Source organism: Oncorhynchus tshawytscha, linkage group LG21, assembly GCF_018296145.1.
Source record: "Oncorhynchus tshawytscha isolate Ot180627B linkage group LG21, Otsh_v2.0, whole genome shotgun sequence".
In the NCBI taxonomy this organism is placed as follows: Eukaryota; Metazoa; Chordata; class Actinopteri; order Salmoniformes; family Salmonidae; genus Oncorhynchus; species Oncorhynchus tshawytscha.
The window spans coordinates 39,802,122-39,822,650 of NC_056449.1; the positions used below are offsets into that span (position 1 = coordinate 39,802,122).

At 45.3% G+C, this 20,529-nt stretch overlaps 1 protein-coding gene across 3 annotated transcripts in view; it reads left to right on the plus strand.

Annotated features, from left to right (window-relative positions):
- The first annotated feature begins 459 nt into the window (after positions 1 to 459).
- Positions 460 to 20,529, plus strand: part of LOC112238610 (synaptopodin) — a 46,764-nt gene continuing 26,694 nt past the window's right edge. The window contains exons 1-3 of one of the 3 annotated variants that reach the window (XM_042303511.1): positions 460 to 594; positions 15,539 to 15,832; positions 16,280 to 17,769. In XM_042303511.1, the coding sequence (XP_042159445.1) occupies positions 17,565 to 17,769 (205 nt within the window). In that variant the 5' untranslated portion in view covers positions 460 to 594; positions 15,539 to 15,832; positions 16,280 to 17,564. Of the gene's footprint in view, positions 595 to 15,514; positions 15,838 to 16,279; positions 17,770 to 20,529 lie in introns of those variants that run through there. The other 2 variants (XM_042303513.1, XM_042303512.1) reach the window with 2 other exon arrangements.

Genomic DNA, 20,529 nt, shown 5'->3' on the forward strand with positions numbered 1-20,529 from the left:
GCTTTTTTTGGAGGGAAAAACGGGGTTGAAAGAGAAAACATGCGGGGATGGAGAGAGGAGAGGGGGCTTCCTCTTAGATCTCCCCCCCCCCAATACATCCCGGTGTTGAATATGAAAATATATGATGGTATAATGTGTTCAGTATGCAAGCTTGAAGGAAACCATATGAACAGGAGGCCAGACAAAGAGCCTACTGTGCTCCAAGTACGACTACTCCCCCCCTCTCCTCTCCCCCCTCTTTTTCCTCTCTGTCTGATTCAATCGAGGGAGCTAGAGGAGAGAGAGAGAGAGTCTTGCTCAAGGAGAGAGAGTGAGAGAGAGAGAGAGAGAGAGAGAGAGAGAGAGAGAGAGAGAGAGAGAGAGAGAGAGAGAGAGAGAGAGAGAGAGGGAGGGGGTTGGGGGAATAGAGAGTCCTACTCAGAGAGAGAGAGAGAGAGAGAGAGAGCCAGAGATAGTGAGAGAGAGAGAGAGAGAGAGAGAGAGAGAGAGAGAAAGAGAAAGAGAGAGAGAGAGAGAGAGAGAGTCCGTCCCAGAGAGAGGAAGAAGGGGGAACCTAGCCGTGAGCCTCTCACACACCGGCCCACCGGAGTACAGGTGAGCTGCAACAACTACTGTACAGCTGCTATCTGTTATACCGGAATGTTCTACAGTTCAGCTTGTAACGCCTAGATTAGACGTTTTGGCACAGTGACTGTTTTGCTGCATGTGGACTTGTACTTTGAGTTTTACTTATAGTCAATTATGTTGATCTGTCAGTTGTTAGCCTACCTCTCTGAGGGGGGGGAATGGACAGAGTGCATGGGACTACAAGGTAAAAAATGATATATATAAAAAAAACGAGGGGAAACATGAACTTTGAAATGTCAACTTTTGAACTAACTGATGACAAACATCTGTCGGTTGCCGTTTAGTCACTTTCCCTTCGTGCAGGTTGTAGTCTGCAGAGGGGGCTGGTTAGCTGGTGGCTACATTAGCACTGCGGTCAGCTAGAGCTGTCACTGATAGACTAGCCTATTGTCTTGACTGTGACTGTGTGGAGTCTTGATGTGGCCAGCCCTGGTTAGAGACTGACAGCAGATGTGTATTGTCTTGACTGTGACTGTGTGGAGTCTTGATCTGGCCAGCCCTGGTTAGAGACTTAGAGCAGATGTGTATTGTCTTGACTGTGACTGTGTGGAGTCTGGATGTGGCCAGCCCTGGTTAGAGACTGACAGCAGATGTGTATTGTCTTGACTGTGACTGTGTGGAGTCTTGATCTGGCCAGCCCTGGTTAGAGACCCAGAGCAGATGTGTATTGTCTTGACTGTGACTGTGTGGAGTCTGGATGTGGCCAGCCCTGGTTAGAGACTTAGAGCAGATGTGTATTGTCTTGACTGTGACTGTGTGGAGTCTGGATGTGGCCAGCCCTGGTTAGAGACTGACAGCAGCAATGTAGAGTATTGACTGTGACTGTGTGGAGTCTTGATGTGGCCAGCCCTGGTTAGAGACTTAGAGCAGAGATTGTCTTGACTGTGACTGTGTGGAGTCTGGATTGCCAGCCCTGGTTGACTTGACTGTCTTGACTGTGACTGTGTGGAGTCTTGATGTGGCCAGCCCTGGTTAGAGACTTAGAGCAGATGTGTATTGTCTTGACTGTGACTGTGACTGTGACTGTGTGGAGTCTGGATCTGACCAGCCCTGGCTAGAGACTGACAGCAGCGAAGTAGAGTATTGGCTGTGACTGTGTGGAGTCTGGATTTAGCCAGCCCTGGCTAGAGACTGACAGCAGCGGTATCGTGTAACGTTAGACGAGCGTATCAGATGAAGGGTTCGCTAGCTGGAGACCGTATTGTCTTACCTTCCTGTGATAGCAGGTGAGGACCAGTATATGAGAGGAAATAACAGTCTTTTGTTTTGCCATACGTTACCATACAAATGATTTATTAGAGACACAACTTATTCATGACGTGGCATGAATTCGGCATATGAGTCGGTGTAACACAACAAATGTATTCAGTCATCTGTATTGACAGGGAAAAGGGGAACAGGGGGGATAACTAGTCAGTTGTACAACTGAACGCATTCAACTGAAATGTGTCTTCTGCATTTAACCTAAACCCCTCTGAATCGGAGAGGTGCGGTGGGGGCTGCCTTAATCGACATCCACGTTTTCGGGGCCCGGGGAACAGTGGGTTAACTGCCTTGTTCAGGGGAACAGTGGGTTAACTGCCTTGTTCAGGGGAACAGTGGGTTAACTGCCTTGTTCAGGGGAACAGTGGGTTAACTGCCTTGTTCAGGGGAACAGTGGGTTAACTGCCTTGTTCAGGGGAACAGTGGGTTAACTGCCTTGTTCAGGGGAACAGTGGGTTAACTGCCTTGTTCAGGGGAACAGTGGGTTAACTGCCTTGTTCAGGGGCAGAACGACAGATTTTTTTAACCTTGTCAGTTCGGGGATTCGATCCTCGATCTTTTTGGTTACTGGCCCAACGCTCTAACCACTAAATGTCTTGGGAATGTAGTGTACTTTTACATCATTTTTAATAACCAGCTAATGGATCCACATCCACACACACACACACACACAGTTTTTTTGGCAAAATGAAACTGAATATTTCAGCACCTCCGTATCTCTGAAGCTTTTAACTTTGAAGTGTTTTATTCAAGCTTCTAAGAGTTTTGGATGGAAGAAACTGCCATGTTGGTTTTTACACACCTATCTATACCTGTTTATCTTGAACACCTGCAGGTCTCAGTGTGGCCCTGCTGCACACATCACACACTTCATTACAAGATTTACTCTCACATGATATAGGAGATGAAAGCAGACAGAGGGGAGATGGGTGAGGGAGAGAAAGAGAGAGAGAGGGAGACAAGAGAGGAGGAGAGACAGCGAGAGAGAGACAGAGACAGAGAGAGAGAGAGAGAGAGAGAGAGAGAGAGACAGAGAGAGAGAGAGAGAGAGAGAGAGAGAGAGACAGAGACAGAGACAGAGAGAGAGAGAGAGAGAGAGAGTGAGAGAGAGAGAGAAGAAAGAACCATTTCATTGAAGTCTGTGACTGACATTGTTTTGATTGTCAGTCATCACCTCCAACACAAGCCAAGGCATGCCGGGGCTATCACTGTCTCCTTCCTTCCCCCCCCCACCTCCCCCTCCCCCACCTCCTCCTTGGAAGATGAATTATGAACCAGGAATGCCAATTTTGGAGCAAAACCCACAATTATTTGGGAGGTCATTGAATGGTCCTTTGCCTGAACATGAGAGAGTAGAACAGAGCCTGCTAAACCCCTATGTGTGTGTGTGTGTGTGTGTGTGTGTGTGTGTGTGTGTGTGTGTGTGTGTGTGTGTGTGTGTGTGTGTGTGTGTGTGTGTGTGTGTGTGTGTGTGTGTGTGCGTGTGTGCATGTGTGTGTGTGTACGCACGTACTTGTGTGTGTTTCTGTGTGTGTGTGTGTGTGTGTGTGTAATGGATATGTGGGTAGGCCCTGAGATTAACAACACATTATCGGTTCTACAGCCCAAAGGGGATCATCATGGCAACATGTCAGTCATGGTCCGTACCAGCCCGAATATTATGGGATAGGTAACGGATACACTTGAAATCCTCTCAGGAATGCTCTCTCTCACTCACCTGACATTCATACTCACATCTCACATTGTTCTATTAGTACATGGAGTGGGTACTACATAGCTACATAGAGTGGGTACCTCATAGAGTGGGTACTACAAAGAGTGGGTACTACATAGAGTGGGTACTGGATAGAGTGGGTACTGCATAGAGTGGGTACTGCATAGAGTGGGTACTACATAGAGTGGGTACCGCATAGAGTGGGTACTACATAGAGTGGGTACTGGATAGAGTGGGTACTGGATAGAGTGGGTACTACATAGAGTGGGTACCTCATAGAGTGGGTACTACATAGAGTGGGTACTACATAGAGTGGGTACTGGATAGAGTGGGTACTGGATAGAGTGGGTACTGCATAGAGTGGGTACTGCATAGAGTGGGTACTGCATAGAGTGGGTACTACATAGAGTGGGTACTACATAGAGTGGGTACTACATAGAGTGGGTACTGCATAGAGTGGGTACTGCATAGAGTGGGTACTGGATAGATTGGGTACTATGTAGAGTGGGTACTGCATAGATTGGGTACTATGTAGAGTGGGTACTGCATAGATTGGGTACTATGTAGAGTGGGTACTGCATAGATTGGGTACTATGTAGAGTGGGTACTGCATAGATTGGGTACTATGTAGAGTGGGTACTACATAGAGTGAGTACTACTTAGAGTGGGTACTACATAGAGTGGATACTGCATAGAGTGGGTACTATGTAGAGTGGGTACTACATAGAGTGAGTACTACTTAGAGTGGGTACTGCATAGAGTGAGTACCACTTAGAGTGGGTACTGGATAGATTGGGTACTATGTAGAGTGGGTACTGCATAGATTGGGTACTATGTAGATTGGGTACTGCATAGAGTGGGTACTGCATAGAGTGGGTACTGCATAGAGTGGGTACTGGATAGAGTGAGTACTGCATAGAGTGGGTACTATGTAGAGTGGGTACTGCATAGATTGGGTACTGCATAGATTGGGTACTATGTAGAGTGGGTACTGCATAGATTGGGTACTATGTAGAGTGGGTACTGCATAGAGAGTGAGTGGGTACTGCATAGAGTGGGCACTGGTATAGAGTGGGTACTGGATAGAGTGGGTACTGCATAGAGTGGGTACTGCATAGAGTGGGTACTACATAGAGTGGGTACTGGATAGAGTGGGTACTGGATAGAGTGGGTACTGCATAGAGTGGGTACTGCATAGAGTGGGTACTGCATAGAGTGGGTACTGCATAGAGTGGGTACTGGATAGAGTGGGTACTGCATAGAGTGGGTACTGCATAGAGTGGGTACTGCATAGAGTGGGTACTGCATAGAGTGGGTACTACATAGATTGGGTACTACATAGAGTGGGTACTACATAGAGTGGGTACTACATAGAGTGGGTACTGCATAGGGTGGGTACTGGATAGATTGGGTACTATGTAGAGTGGGTACTGCATAGAGTGGGTACTATGTAGAGTGGGTACTACATAGAGTGGGTACTATGTAGAGTGGGTACTGCATAGAGTGAGTACCACTTAGAGTGGGTACTGCATAGAGTGGGTACTACTTAGAGTGGGTACTGCATAGATTGGGTACTATGTAGAGTGGGTACTGCATAGATTGGGTACTATGTAGAGTGGGTACTGCATAGAGTGAGTACTGCATAGAGTGGGTAGTGGATAGAGTGAGTACTGCATAGAGTGGGTACTATGTAGAGTGGGTACTGCATAGATTGGGTACTACATAGAGTGGGTGCTACATAGAGTGGGTACTGCATAGAGTGGGTACTGCATAGAGTGGATACTGCATAGAGTGGGTACTATGTAGAGTGGGTACTGCATAGAGTGGGTACCTCATAGAGTGGGTACTACATAGAGTGGGTACTACATAGAGTGGGTACTGCATAGAGTGGGTATTGCATAGACTGGGTACTACATAGAGTGGGTACTACATAGAGTGGGTACTGCATAGATTGGGTACTACATAGAGTGGGTACTACATAGAGTGGGTACTACATAGAGTGGGTACTGCATAGAGTGGGTACTGCATAGATTGGGTACTGCATAGAGTGGGTACTGCATAGAGTGGGTACTACATAGAGTGGGTACTACATAGAGTGGGTACTGCATAGAGTGGGTACTGCATAGAGTGGGTACTACATAGAGTGGGTACTGCATAGAGTGGGTACTACATAGAGTGGGTACTGCATAGAGTGGGTACTGCATAGAGTGGGTACTGCATAGAGTGGGTACTGCATAGAGTGTGTACTACATAGAGTGGGTACTGGATAGAGTGTGTACTGCATAGAGTGGGTACTGCATAGAGTGTGTACTGCATAGAGTGGGTACTGGATAGAGTGTGTACTGCATAGAGTGGGTACTGCATAGAGTGTGTACTGCATAGAGTGGGTACTACAGGGAGGGGTTTATACATATATGCTGAAGACAGTAGTATATGGCAGTATATATTTCATCAGAATATCCTATAGTATTAGGTGGAGATGTGGGATATATGAGGGATAACACTCTCATACAAAAGCTGAGCTGACATGCCACACCCTCCATTACAGTAATTATTGTATGGAACAGTACACAGTAAATCCATCAGAAGGTGGAATTGATATATGGGACATTTACTTAGGCTCGGTATTTGCCAGGGAGGCGAAGATATGATATTATCACGATGCTTAGCTGGCGTTCCGATATGTATTACGATTCTCTCGATTCTCACAATTCTATATCGATTGTGATTCGATACAGGGATTTTACTGTGATTCGATGCAGGGAATTTACTGTGATTCGATACAGGGATTTTACTGTGATTCGATACAGGGATTTTACTGTGATTCGATACAGGGATTTTAATGTGATTCGATGCAGGGATTTTACTGTGATTCGATACAGGGATTTTACTGTGATTCGATGCAGGGATTTTACTGTGATTCGATACAGGGATTTTACTGTGATTCGATGCAGGGATTTTACTGTGATTCGATGCAGGGATTTTACTGTGATTCGATACAGGGATTTTACTGTGATTCGATGCAGGGATTTTACTGTGATTCGATGCAGGGATTTTACTGTGATTCGATGCAGGGATTTTACTGTGATTCGATGCAGGGATTTTACTGTGATTCGATACAGGGAATTTACTGTGATTCGATACAGGGATTTTACTGTGATTCGATGCAGGGATTTTACTGTGATTCGATGCAGGGATTTTACTGTGATTCGATACAGGGATTTTACTGTGATTCGATGCAGGGATTTTACTGTGATTCGATACAGGGATTTTACTGTGATTCGATACAGGGATTTTACTGTGATTCGATACAGGGATTTTACTGTGATTCGATGCAGGGATTTTACTGTGATTCGATGCAGGGAATTTACTGTGATTCGATGGTCCAAACATATTGCTCACCACATGTCTGCTGCGGAGGGACAAGACAGCAAGTTCTGATCAGTCATGGAAATGAAAACTAACTGTCTCCTTGTTAGAAAAAAAGATGGAGAACAAGCTATGAAGGGGAACTGTAGGACAGGTGTGCTGTAGGACATGTAACCTGTAGGACAGGATTTTTGGACAGGTGGACTATAGGACAGGACTGTAAGGGGATGCTGACAGACAGGTGAACTGCAGGACAGGACTGTAAGGGGAAGATGACAGACAGGTGAACTGTAGGACAAGTAACGGTGACAGACAGGTGAACTGTAGGACAGGTGAAGGTGACAGACAGGTGAACTGTAGGACAGGTGGGGTGACAGACAGGTGAACTGTAGGACAGGTGAAGGTGACAGACAGGTGAACTGTAGGACAGGTGGGGTGACAGACAGGTGAACTGTAGGACAAGTAACGGTGACAGACAGGTGGACTGTAGGACAGGTGGGGTGACAGACAGGTGAACTGTAGGACAAGTAACGGTGACAGACAGGTGGACTGTAGGACAGGACTGTATATTCATCAAAGGGTGGAGGCGTACAGGAAATATGTGACTACACTCCCATGCAGCCTGAGGGGACAGACGCTGTAAATTATATCCTTAGATCTTTATTAGTTTTATGTTGTATTTAATTTCATCTTTTTTAACTGGGTTGCGCCCAACTAGCTCCACCCTCCCTTTCCCCGTTAGGCAAGGCCGCATGACGCACCTGTGGGCAGGTGCTTCGGCTGCGTACAAAGGGGATCGGGGATTGCCGGTGATGGGGTCAGAGGGTGATGGGGTCAGGGTGTGATGGGGTCAGGGAGTGATGGGGTCAGAGGGCGATGGGGTCAGGGAGGGGTGATGGGGTCAGGAGGCGATGGGATCAGGGGTGATGGGGTCAGGGGGCGATGTGGTCAGGGTGTGATGGAGTCAGGAGGTGATGTGGTCAGGGTGTGATGGAGTCAGGAGGTGATGGGGTCAGGGTGTGATGGAGTCATGAGGTGATGGGGTCAGGGGCGATGGAGTCAGGAGGTGATGGGGTCAGGGTGCGATGGAGTCAGGAGGTTATGGGTCAGGGGTGATGGGGCCAGGGTGCGATGGGGTCAGGGGGCGATGGGGTCAGGGTGTGATGGGTCAGGTGGTGATGGGGTCAGGGTGCGATGGGGTCAGGAGGTGATGGGGTCAGGAGGCGATGGGGTCAGGGTGTGATGGGGTCAGGAGGCGATGGGATCAGGGGCGATGGGGTCAGGTGGCGATGGGGTCAGGGTGTGATGGGGTCAGGGTGTGATGGGGCCAGGGAGCGATGGGGCCAGGGTGTGATGGGGCCAGGGTGTGATGGGGCCAGGGTGCGATGGAGTCAGGGGACGATGGGGTCAGAGTTGGGATGCGAGATATTCCTAAACTTCAATATCCACATTTACACCTTACCTCACATCCAAAACCTAATGTCAGTACCCAGAACCAAATCTCCCGCATGATGAGACTTTCCACAACCACAACTGGTGGATTTGCTGGTAGTTCTGAGTAATAAGCACAAACACGAGGTTTGTACGGTTCAGTTCAGGATTCGAGGGATATAATCAGACACGTTGATGTTTGTGGAATTCATCCAAGCAGCATGACTGTGGATTTATTTGGTAGTTATGAATGTTGGAATTAGAGACACAAAACAGATGTTGTGGAGTTCAGAGTTTAAGGTTATTTTTATGTTCTGCTTAAATCGTCTGGATTGTGAAGTTACGAATCAGGAGAAACACAGAGGTTATAGAGTTCAGGACTTGGGGGATATACATTGAGACGTTGTGCTGTTGTTTTCTGCTGTGCCAGACTTTCTCTAAAGCTTTCCCAAAGATTTCAATATAAAGGTTCAAATCAAATCAAATGTTATTATTTGTCACAGGTGTAGACCTTACAACAGGTGTAGACCTTACAACAGGTGTAGACCTTACAACAGGTGTAGACCTTACAACAGGTGTAGACCTTACAACAGGTGTAGACCTTACAACAGGTGTAGACCTTACAGCAGGTGTAGACCTTACAGCAGGTGTAGACCTTACAACAGGTGTAGACCTTACAACAGGTGTAGACCTTACAACAGGTGTAGACCTTACAACAGGTGTAGACCTTACAACAGGTGTAGACCTTACAACAGGTGTAGACCTTACCGTGAAATGCTTACTTACAAGCCCTTAACAATTGATCAACGTATACACTATATATTCAAAAGTATGTGGACCCCTCTTTAAATGAGTGGCTTCGGTGTATACAATCGAGCGCAATAGCCCTGCAATCTCCATAGACAAACAATGGCAGTAGAATGGCTTCACTGAATAACTCAGTGAATTTCAACATGGTACCGTCATAGGATGCCACCTTCACAACAAGTCAGATCCTCAAATTTCTGCCCTGCTACAACTGTAAGTACTGTTATTGTGAAGTGGAAACACGTCTAGGAGCAACAACGGCTCAGCCGCAAAGTGGTAGGCCACACAAGCTCACAGAACAGAGTGCGAAGTGCGTAACAATTGTCTGTCCTCAGTTGTAACACTCACTACCGAGTTCTAAACTGCATCTGGAAAGCAACTTCAGCACAAGAACTGTACGTCTGGAGTTTAAAAAAAATGGGTTTCCATGGACGAGCAGCCGCACACAATCCTAAGATCTCCCTATACGTAATGCCAAGCGTCGGCTGGAGTGGTGTAAAGCTCGCCGCGACTGAACTATAGTAGTAGTGGAAATGCATTCTCTTGAGTGATGAATCATGTTTCATCATCTGGTAGTCCAACGAACGAATCTGGGTTTGGCGGATGCCAGGAGAACACTACCTGCCCCCAATGCATAGTGCCAGCTGTAAAGTTTGGTGGAGGAGGAATAATGGCCTGTGGCTGTTTTTCATGGTTCGGGCCCCTTAGTTCCAGTGAAGGGAAATCTTAACGCTACAGCTTACAATGACATTCTATACGATTCTGTGCTTCCATCTTTGTTGCAACAGTTTGGGGAAGGCCCTTTCCTGTTTCACACAGCGAGGTCCATACAGAAAGGGCTTATCAAGATCAGTGTGGGAGAACTTGACTGGCCTGCACAGAGCCCTGATCTCAACCCCATCAAACACCTTTGGGAAGAATTGGAAAGTCATCTGCGAGCCAGGCCTGATATGCCAAACATCAGACGCCCGACCTCATTAATGCTCTTGTGGCTGAATGGAAGCAAGTCCCCCACAGCAATGTTCCAACATCTAGTGGAAAGCCTTCCCATAAGAGTGGAGGCTGTTATAGCAGCAATGTTCCAAAATCTCCTTCCCAGAGGAGCTGAGGCTGTTATAGCAGCAATGTTCCAAAATCTCCTTCCCAGAGGAGCTGAGGCTGTTTCAGCAGTAAAGGGCAGTAAAGGAACCAACTCCATATTCATGCTCATAGTTTTTGGAATGAGATGTTCTTTGGGTCATGTAGTGTATGTCTGTCCTCCCTCCTTAAAACACATCAATAGGAATCAAAGAGAGCTCTTGTCATTACACGTGTCCCTAATGCCACCCCGTACACTGCCCTACTATGGGCCCTGGTCAAAAGTAGTGCAAGTAGTGTACTCTATAGGGAATAGGGTGCAATTTGTTAAGCAGCCATTGTGTTCTAAACAATAAAACCCTTCTTCCTCTTCTCATGTCGGCCTCAGTGCCGACACATCAGGTACCCGCTGGGCAGAACATTTTGTTATGAACGTTGAGCATTGGGTAATATTTGGTAGATACGTTGATCAATGACAATAATTGTACATTTGAATTCCATAAAGTGAGTGCGGAAGAGGTGATATTTGTTGTTGTTGTTGTTGTCTATCAACAATGACAAGCCACCGCGGTCTGACAACCTGGATGGAAAATTACTGACGATAATAGGGGACGATATTACCACTCCTATTTACCATGTCTTCAATTTAAGCCTACTAGAGAGCATGTGCCCTCAGGCCTGGAAGGAAGCTAAAGTCATTCCCCTACCCAAGAATAGTAAAGCCCCCTTTACTGGCTCAAATAGCCGACCAATCAGCCTGTTACCAACCCTTAGTAAAGTTTTGAAAGAAACTGTGTTTGACCAGATACAATGCTGTTTTACTGTAAACAAATTGACAACAGACTTTCAGCACGCTTATAGGGAAGGACACTCAACAAGCACAGCACTTACACAAATGATTGATGATTGGCTGAGAGAAATTTATGATAACAATTATTGCAGGGGCTGTTTTGTTAGACTTCACTGTGGCTTTTGACATAGTCTGCTGCTAAAAAAACGTATGTGTTATGGCTTCACCTCCCCTCCTTCCTTGTTGATAAAGAGTTACCTGTCTACAGGAAAAAAGAGGACCGAGCACGCCCCCATTCTCATCAACGGGGCTGCAGTGGAGTAGGTTGAGAGCTTCAAGTTCCTTGGTGTCCACATCACCAGCGAACTAACATGGTCCAAACACACCAAGACAGTCGTGAAGAGGGCACGACAAAACCTATTCCCCCTCAGGAGAATGAAAAGATTTGGCATGTGTCCTCAGATTCTCAAAAGGTTCTACAGCTGCACCATCAAGAGCTTCCTGACTGGTTGCATCACCGCCTGGTACGACAACTGCTCGGCCTCCGACCGCCAGACACTACAGAAGGTAGTGCGAACGGCCCAGTACATCACCGGGACCAAGCTTCTTGCCATCCAGGACCTCTATACCAGGCGGTGTCAGAGGAAGGCCCTAAAAATTGTCAAAGTCCCCAGCCACCCTAGTCATAGACTGTTCTCTCTGCTACCGCACGGCAAGAGGTACCGGAGCGCCAAGTCCAGGTCCAAAAGGCTTCTAAACAGCTTACACCCCTGTATATAGTCTCCACATTGACTCTGTACCGGTACCCCCCTGTATATAGCCTCCACATTGACTCTGTATCGGTACCCCCTGTATATAGCCTCCACATTGACTCTGTACCGGTACCCCCTGTATATAGCCTCCACATTGACTCTGTACCAGTACCCCCTGTATATAGTCTCCACATTGACTCTGTACCGGTACCCCCTGTATATAGTCAATCTATTGTTAATTTACTGCTGCTCTTTAATTACTTGTTACTTTAATTTCTTATTCTTATTCATATATTTTTTTAAACTATATTGTTGTAAAAGGACTTGCAAGTAAGCATTTCACTGTAAGGTCTACACCTGTTGTATTCAGAGCATGTGACTAATACAATTTGATTTGATTTGATACTCATTATACACAAACGTACACATTGATTTTGTGTTGTAGATATGTGGTAGTGGAGTAGGGCCCTGAGGGCACGCACGATAGTGTGTGTGAATTCTGTAATGAATGTATTGTAATGTTTAAAAAAAATGTATAACTGCCTTAATTTTGACAGACCCCAGGAAGAGTAGTTACTACCTTGGCAGGAACTAATGGGGATCCATAACAAACCCCAGGAAGAGTAGTTAATGCCTTGGCAGGAACTAATGGGGATCCATAATAAACCCCAGGAAGAGTAGCTGCTGCCTTGGCAGAAACTAATGGGGATAGGTAATAAACCCCAGGAAGAGTAGTTAATGCCTTGACAGGAACTAATGGGGATCCATAATAAACCCCAGGAAGAGTAGCTGCTCCCTTGGCAGGAACTAATTGGGATCCTTAATAAACCCCAGGAAGAGTAGCTGCTGCCTTGCCAGGAACTAATGGTGATCCTTAATGAACCCCAGGAAGAGTTGCTGCAGCCTTGGCAGGAACTAATGGGGATCCATAATAAACCCCAGGAAGAGTAGCCCCTGCCTTGGCAGAAACTAATGGGGATCCTTAATAAACCCCAAGAAGAGTAGCTGCTGCCTTGGCAGAAACTAATGGGGATCCATAATAAACCCCAGGAAGAGTAGCTGCTGCCTTGGCAGAAACTAATGGGGACTAATGAAGGGATCCAGGAATAATAAACCCCAGGAAGAGTAGCTGCTGCCTTGGCAGGAACTAATGGGGATCCTTAATAAACCCCAGGAAGATTAGCTGCTGCCTTGGCAGGAACTAATGGGGATCCTTAATAAACCCCAGGAAGAGTAGCTGCTGCCTTGGCAGGAAGATTAGGAACTAATGGGGCTCCTTAATAAACCCCAGGAAGAGTAGCTGCTGCTTTGGAACTAAGGAACTAATGGGGATCCTTAATAAATCCCAGGAAGAGTAGCTGCTGCCTTGGCAGGAACTAATGGGGCTCCTTAATAAACCCCAGGAAGAGTAGCTGCTGCCTTGGCAGAAACTAATGGGGATCCCTAATAAACCCCAGGAAGAGTAGCTGCTGCCTTGGCAGGAACTAATGGGGATCCTTAATAAACCCCAGGAAGATTAGCTGCTGCCTTGGCAGGAACTAATGGGGCTCCTTAATAAACCCCAGGAAGAGTAGCTGCTGCCTTGGCAGGAAAATGGGGAACTAATGGGGCTCATTAATAAACCCCAGGAAGAGTAGCTGCTGCCTTGGCAGGAACTAATGGGGATCCTTAATAAAGGAACTAATGGGGATCCTTAATAAACCCCAGGAAGAGTAGCTGCTGCCTTGGCAGGAACTAATGGGGATCCATAATAAACCCCAGGAAGAGTAGCTGCTGTCTTGGCAGGAACTAATGGGGATCCATAATATTTGGGATACATAATAAACCCCAGGAAGATTAGCTGCTGCCTTGGCAGGAACTATTGGGGATCCATAATAAACCCCAGGAAGAGTAGCTGCTGCCTTGGCAGGAACTAATGGGGATCCATAATAAACCCCAGGAAGAGTAGCTGCTGCCTTGGCAGGAACTAATGGGGATCCTTAATAAACCCCAGGAAGAGTAGCTGCTGCCTTGGCAGGAACTAATGGGGATCCATAATAAACCCCAGGAAGAGTAGCTGCTGCCTTGGCAGGAACTAATGGGGATCCTTAATAAACCCCAGGAAGAGTAGCTGCTGCCTTGGCAGGAACTAATGGGGATCCTTAATAAATACCAATACAAAATACAAATAATGTGTGTGTATGTTTAGGGTTGTAGGGGGTTATCAAAAACAACACTGTTCTTTGTGTCTGTGTGACGAAGCTCTTGACTATCACGTTGAAGAGCACAACAAGGCGAACCCCCATCGCAATGGGGACAGACAAGTCTGAACAGGGATGGGACACACAGACACAGGTTTATCAGACAGACAGACAGTCCCAGGGTGTTGTAATAAATTTGGTTGAGAAACCTGACCCTCCTTGTCTAATGTAATCCTTTATAGACTGAGACATGACCCTCCTTGTCTAATGTAATCCTTTATAGACTGAGCCATGACAGGTGACAGTTGTAACACTTGAGACTGGAGTATAGATAAAGCATATATTCATTCATCCACATTAACCTTGTCAGCTCCTGAGTGCAATACAACACAATATGTCTCCCGTCACCACCAGGTCGGAGGTAGAGATAAAGCTAAGAGTTGGCAGCTTTAGTCTTTTAGTGAGATTTCCTGACATCCAACTCTTAATGTCCTGACCGTTCTTTCCCCTGTAGGACAACACTGGGGTTATCCTCATGTTCACAACTCTTAATAAGGCTTTTCCTGCTTCCTTCTCCACCCCTCTAGCCTTGATACAGTATTGTGTGTGTGTGTGTGTGTGTGTGTGTGTGTGTGTGTGTGTGTGTGTGTGTGTGTGTGTGTGTGTGTGTGTGTGTGTGTGTGTGTGTGAACCCCTGGAGATCCTCAAGGAACCATTGCTAGTCAATTGTTCATATTTGCACTTTCGGTTGGTTGAGCGGTTCTTGGAGGAACCTTTAATTATTCACCATAGCAACGGGTACCTGGAAGAACCCTGGAGTGGAGGCGTGGCTTGGCAGGGGCTTTAAGATAGATATATTTTTGGGCCACCCATTAGAGTAAATGTCTGTTCTGTTGTATTGTTGAAGACTGATAATTTTGTAGCTTCAACGAGGCTAACGGAGGCGTATTAGTTCCTCAAGAGTGTGTTATTCCCAAAGTTGGAATAGTTACTACTTTATAACCATATATAATTAACAATGTTAATATTATTAATATTGTATTTAAGAATATGTAATATGCATACATATTAAAAAATATATATATTTGCAGTTTTCAATATTAACATTATGAACGAGAATTACATTTACGCTAACGGGACAAAAAACAACTATCTGAAAGCCACACCTCGAATAAACTGTGCCCCCCCCAATCTGATATCTACAATATATTATTGAAAAAGTTCAAAAATGAAACCCATCTCATCACAAAAAAGGTACCGGTTTGAAGGTTTTCAGAGGGATTCCTCAAGGAACCTATGTGAACTGGAAAGGTTCTGCTGGTGTGGCGAGACAAAAGGCCCCTCTACTTCTAGGAGTGCAGATGTGGGAGCATTGGATGGCCAAAGGTGTGGGCCGCACTTCTTTCTGAACCCCCCGGCAAGGCTCCATCCTCACTTCCTGCCATTCTACACATCAGTGAGTCAGAGAGGGTAGAAATGAATTCAGTTTACAGATGAATACCGATCTTCTTCTTCTCTTGTCTTTCAGGTGGTAGTGTTCCGGACCCCTGGGGGACACTGCACGGGCTCGGAGACACAGCGCTAGCGGAGATCAGCCTCTCGAGACAACAGCAGATTTACTCTACCCTGAATCCTACAGCATCATGTTTTACCACACACTCCTTCAATAGGGACTGGAGAGACAGATCACCCAGACTAACAGTTGAAATATCACCCAGACTGGATAAACAACCTATTCCCCTTAACATAGACATTGTAATCTCCCCCCGAAACAACCTAAATAAACCAACTGAACTCTGCTGCCTGAGCCTCAGCTCTAACGGTAAGGTATGGATATAATGATAATGTATGGATATAATGATAATGTATGGATATAATGATAATGTATGGGTATAATGATAATGTGTGTATATAATGGTAAGGTATGGATATAATGATAATGTGTGTATATAATGGTAAGGTATGGATATAATGATAATGTATGGATATAATGGTAATGCATGGATATAATGATAATGTATGGATATAATGATAATGTATGGATATAATGTTAATGTATGGGTATAATGGTAATGTATGGATATAATGGTAATGTGTGGATATAATGATAATGTATGGATATAATGGTAATGTATGGATATAATGGTAATGTGAGAATATAATGGTAATGTTTGGATATAATGGTAATGTGTGGATATAAGGATAATGTCTATATATTAAGAGAACATACTGTATATCTCTGCATCTAATCCAAACCAACATCCAACAGGACTAAAATGCGACTCCCTGCTCGACTCCCTGCTTGAATCCCTCCTCGTCGGCTCCCTGCTCGACTCCCTGCTCGACTCCCTTCTCGTCGGCTCCCTGCTCGACTCCCTGCTCGACTCCTTCTCGTCGACTCCCTGCTCGACTCCCTTCTCGTCGACTCCCTGCTCGACTCCCTTCTCGTCGACTCCCTGCTCGACTCCCTCCTCGACTCCCTGCTCGACTCCCGAGTGATTAAAAGTCCAACTCCTTGGAAGATATCAATGATTCTGTTTATAGAAGGTTTTCTGGGCTTAGCGTATATACTTTAATGTATGTGACTCTCACACAGGAAGCCATCTGGATGAGATATCGGCCAGCGGAGCTCGGCGATCCTGACTGCTCTTAGCAGTGACCTTTCTAGAGTGAAATGCTGTTTCTCACTTCGTCCGAACCAAACAGCAGGAAGCTTTGAAACATTTCCACCACTGTCACCCCCCCCCCTTCTCGTTGTTGAGTAATGGTCTTCCAAGATAAAGAGCTGCTCGCTTTCTCAACACGAAAAATGATCTGTCTAGTAGAGATTGCAATGCAGTCAACAGGCATGTTTTGGTGGCTGGACTAAGAAAGAAAAACAAAAGAAAGATTGAAAGAAAAAGGGGTGAGGAAGAGACGAGAAGCGTCTGGGTTTTTGGAGAAAGAAAAAGATTGAGAGGGAGGGAAGACAGACACAAACAGAAATAGGAATGTTTTATCAGTCTTTCTTCTTTAGCTGGAGATTTGCAGTAGAGCACATCGTTATTGTGAAAGCGTGTTGGCTGTGGTCCATGGGAACTGATCCAGAGTGCTCTGTGTCTGTGGAACTCCCAGCCTGCTTTAGTCTCCCGGGAGGTCCCTGATACTGTTTCTGGTAAGTCCTGAGTAATACTGTGTAGTAACAGTGTGTCAGAACCAGAGGAACAGCACACTTCTTCCGTCCATCAGCCTCCCTCCCTGCCAGCTACAAGACTAAAGGAAACATTAAGGAGGATTACTACAGAAAGAGAAATGTCCAGTGGTAGGAGAAACAATATGGACAGCTAAGACTCTCCTTATCCCCACTGGTGATTCTCTTTTTTTCTCTCCAAACACTCCCCAAACGGTGATCCTCAAACTGACATACAGACCAAGCCAGGCAGGGCTGCAGACAGTCTGGGTAGAAGAAGAGACAGAAACTGTGGAGCAAACCAGAGGAGAACAAGAGAGGCTCCAGAACTCCCCAGCAGAGCAGCAAAGCTCCCCCAGATCGAGGCACCTACCTGGGGGTAGAGATGGAGACGGAGAGGGGTCATATGTCTGTGAGGAGGGGGGTAAGCTGGAGCCCAGGTGGGGGGAGGAAGTCCCTTCAGGGGGGGCAGGGCAGGGATGTGGACACCGGCAACAGAGAGAGCAATGCATCTTGGGAGAAGCGGGACTACAGAGGAATCAAAGGACAGGTGACATCGACCTCCACCAATCAGCTGGCTCGGAAAACCAGTAAGTTTGATGTTTATTCTGTTTACATGGCTTTGGTTTCTAGTTAGTCTTTAGTTCGTCTGGCTTCTTTTTGGATAACTTATCTGCTACACTGCAACAGCAGGAGTGAATGTGGAATATAATGGAACTACAGTGATGTGAATCTGAGATGCAGTAGTTGAAATCAAGGACAAAACAGACCGTTTCAACGAACTGTTTTGAAGTGATGACAGAGGTAGAGGTATGTATATACAGAGGTAGAGGTATTTACAGAGGTAGAGGTATATACAGAGGTAGAGGTATATACAGAGGTAGAGGTATTTACAGAGGTAGAGGTATATACAGAGGTAGAGGTATATACAGAGGTAGGGGTATATACAGAGGTAGGGGTATATACAGAGGTAGAGGTATATACAGAGGTAGAGGTATGTATATACAGAGGTAGAGGTATATACAGAGGTAGAGGTATATACAGAGGTAGAGGTATATACAGAGGTAGGGGTATATACAGAGGTAGGGGTATATACAGAGGTAGAGGTATATACAGAGGTAGAGGTATGTATATACAGAGGTAGAGGTATATACAGAGGTAGAGGTATATACAGAGGTAGAGGTATATACAGAGGTAGGGGTATATACAGAGGTAGGGGTATATACAGAGGTAGAGGTATGTATATACAGAGGTAGAGGTATATACAGAGGTAGGGGTATATACAGAGGTAGAGGTATGTATATACAGAGGTAGAGGTATGTATATACAGAGGTAGAGGTATATACAGAGGTAGAGGTATGTATATACAGAGGTAGAGGTATGTATATACAGAGGTAGAGGTATATACAGAGGTAGAGGTATGTATATACAGAGGTAGAGGTATGTATATACAGAGGTAGAGGTATATACAGGGGTAGGGGTATATACAGAGGTAGAGGTATGTATTTACAGAGGTAGAGGTATATACAGAGGTAGAGGTATGTATATACAGAGGTAGAGGTATGTATATACAGAGGTAGAGGTATATACAGGGGTAGGGGTATATACAGAGGTAGAGGTATGTATATACAGAGGTAGAGGTATATACAGAGGTAGAGGTATATACAGAGGTAGAGGTATTTACAGAGGTAGAGGTATATACAGAGGTAGAGGTATGTATATACAGAGGTAGAGGTATATACAGAGGTAGGGGTATATACAGAGGTAGAGGTATATACAGAGGTAGAGGTATATACAGAGGTAGAGGTATATACAGAGGTAGAGGTATATACAGAGGTAGAGGTATTTACAGAGGTAGAGGTATATACAGAGGTAGAGGTATGTATATACAGAGGTAGAGGTATATACAGAGGTAGGGGTATATACAGAGGTAGAGGTATATACAGAGGTAGGGGTATATACAGAGGTAGGGGTATATACAGAGGTAGAGGTATATACAGAGGTAGAGGTATATACAGAGGTAGGGGTATTTACAGAGGTAGGGGTATATACAGAGGTAGAGGTATATACAGAGGTAGAGGTATATACAGAGGTAGGGGTATTTACAGAGGTAGAGGTATATACAGAGGTAGAGGTATATACAGAGGTAGGGGTATTTACAGAGGTAGGGGTATATACAGAGGTAGGGGTATGTATATACAGAGGTAGAGGTATATACAGAGGTAGAGGTATATACAGAGGTAGAGGTATATACAGAGGTAGAGGTATTTACAGAGGTAGAGGTATATACAGAGGTAGAGGTATGTATATACAGAGGTAGGGGTATTTACAGAGGTAGAGGTATATACAGAGGTAGAGGTATATACAGAGGTAGAGGTATATACAGAGGTAGAGGTATGTATATACAGAGGTAGGGGTATTTACAGAGGTAGAGGTATATACAGAGGTAGAGGTATATACAGAGGTAGAGGTATATACAGAGGTAGGGGTATTTACAGAGGTAGAGGTATGTATATACAGAGGTAGGGGTATATACAGAGGTAGAGGTATGTATATACAGAGGTAGGGGTATATACAGAGGTAGAGGTATGTATATACAGAGGTAGGGGTATATACAGAGGTAGAGGTATGTATATACAGAGGTAGAGGTATATACAGAGGTAGAGGTATGTATATACAGAGGTAGGGGTATTTACAGAGGTAGAGGTATATACAGAGGTAGAGGTATAGACAGAGGTAGAGGTATATACAGAGGTAGGGGTATTTACAGAGGTAGAGGTATGTATATACAGAGGTAGAGGTATGTATATACAGAGGTAGAGGTATATACAGAGGTAGGGGTATGTACAGAGGTAGAGGTATATACAGAGGTAGAGGTATATACAGAGGTAGGGGTATATACAGAGGTAGGGGTATGTATATACAGAGGTAGGGGTATATACAGAGGTAGAGGTATGTATATACAGAGGTAGGGGTATATACAGAGGTAGAGGTATGTATATACAGAGGTAGGGGTATATACAGAGGTAGAGGTATATATATATATACAGAGGTAGAGGTATGTATATACAGAGGTAGGGGTATATACAGAGGTAGGGGTATATACAGAGGTAGGGGTATATACAGAGGTAGGGGGTATATACAGAGGTAGCAGTATATACAGAGGTAGAGGTATGTATATACAGAGGTAGGGGTATATACAGAGGTATAGGTATATATATACAGAGGTAGGGGTATATACAGAGGTAGGGGTATGTATATACAGAGGTAGGGGTATGTATATACAGAGGTAGGGGTATATACAGAGGTAGGGGTATGTATATACAGAGGTAGAGGAATATACAGAGGTA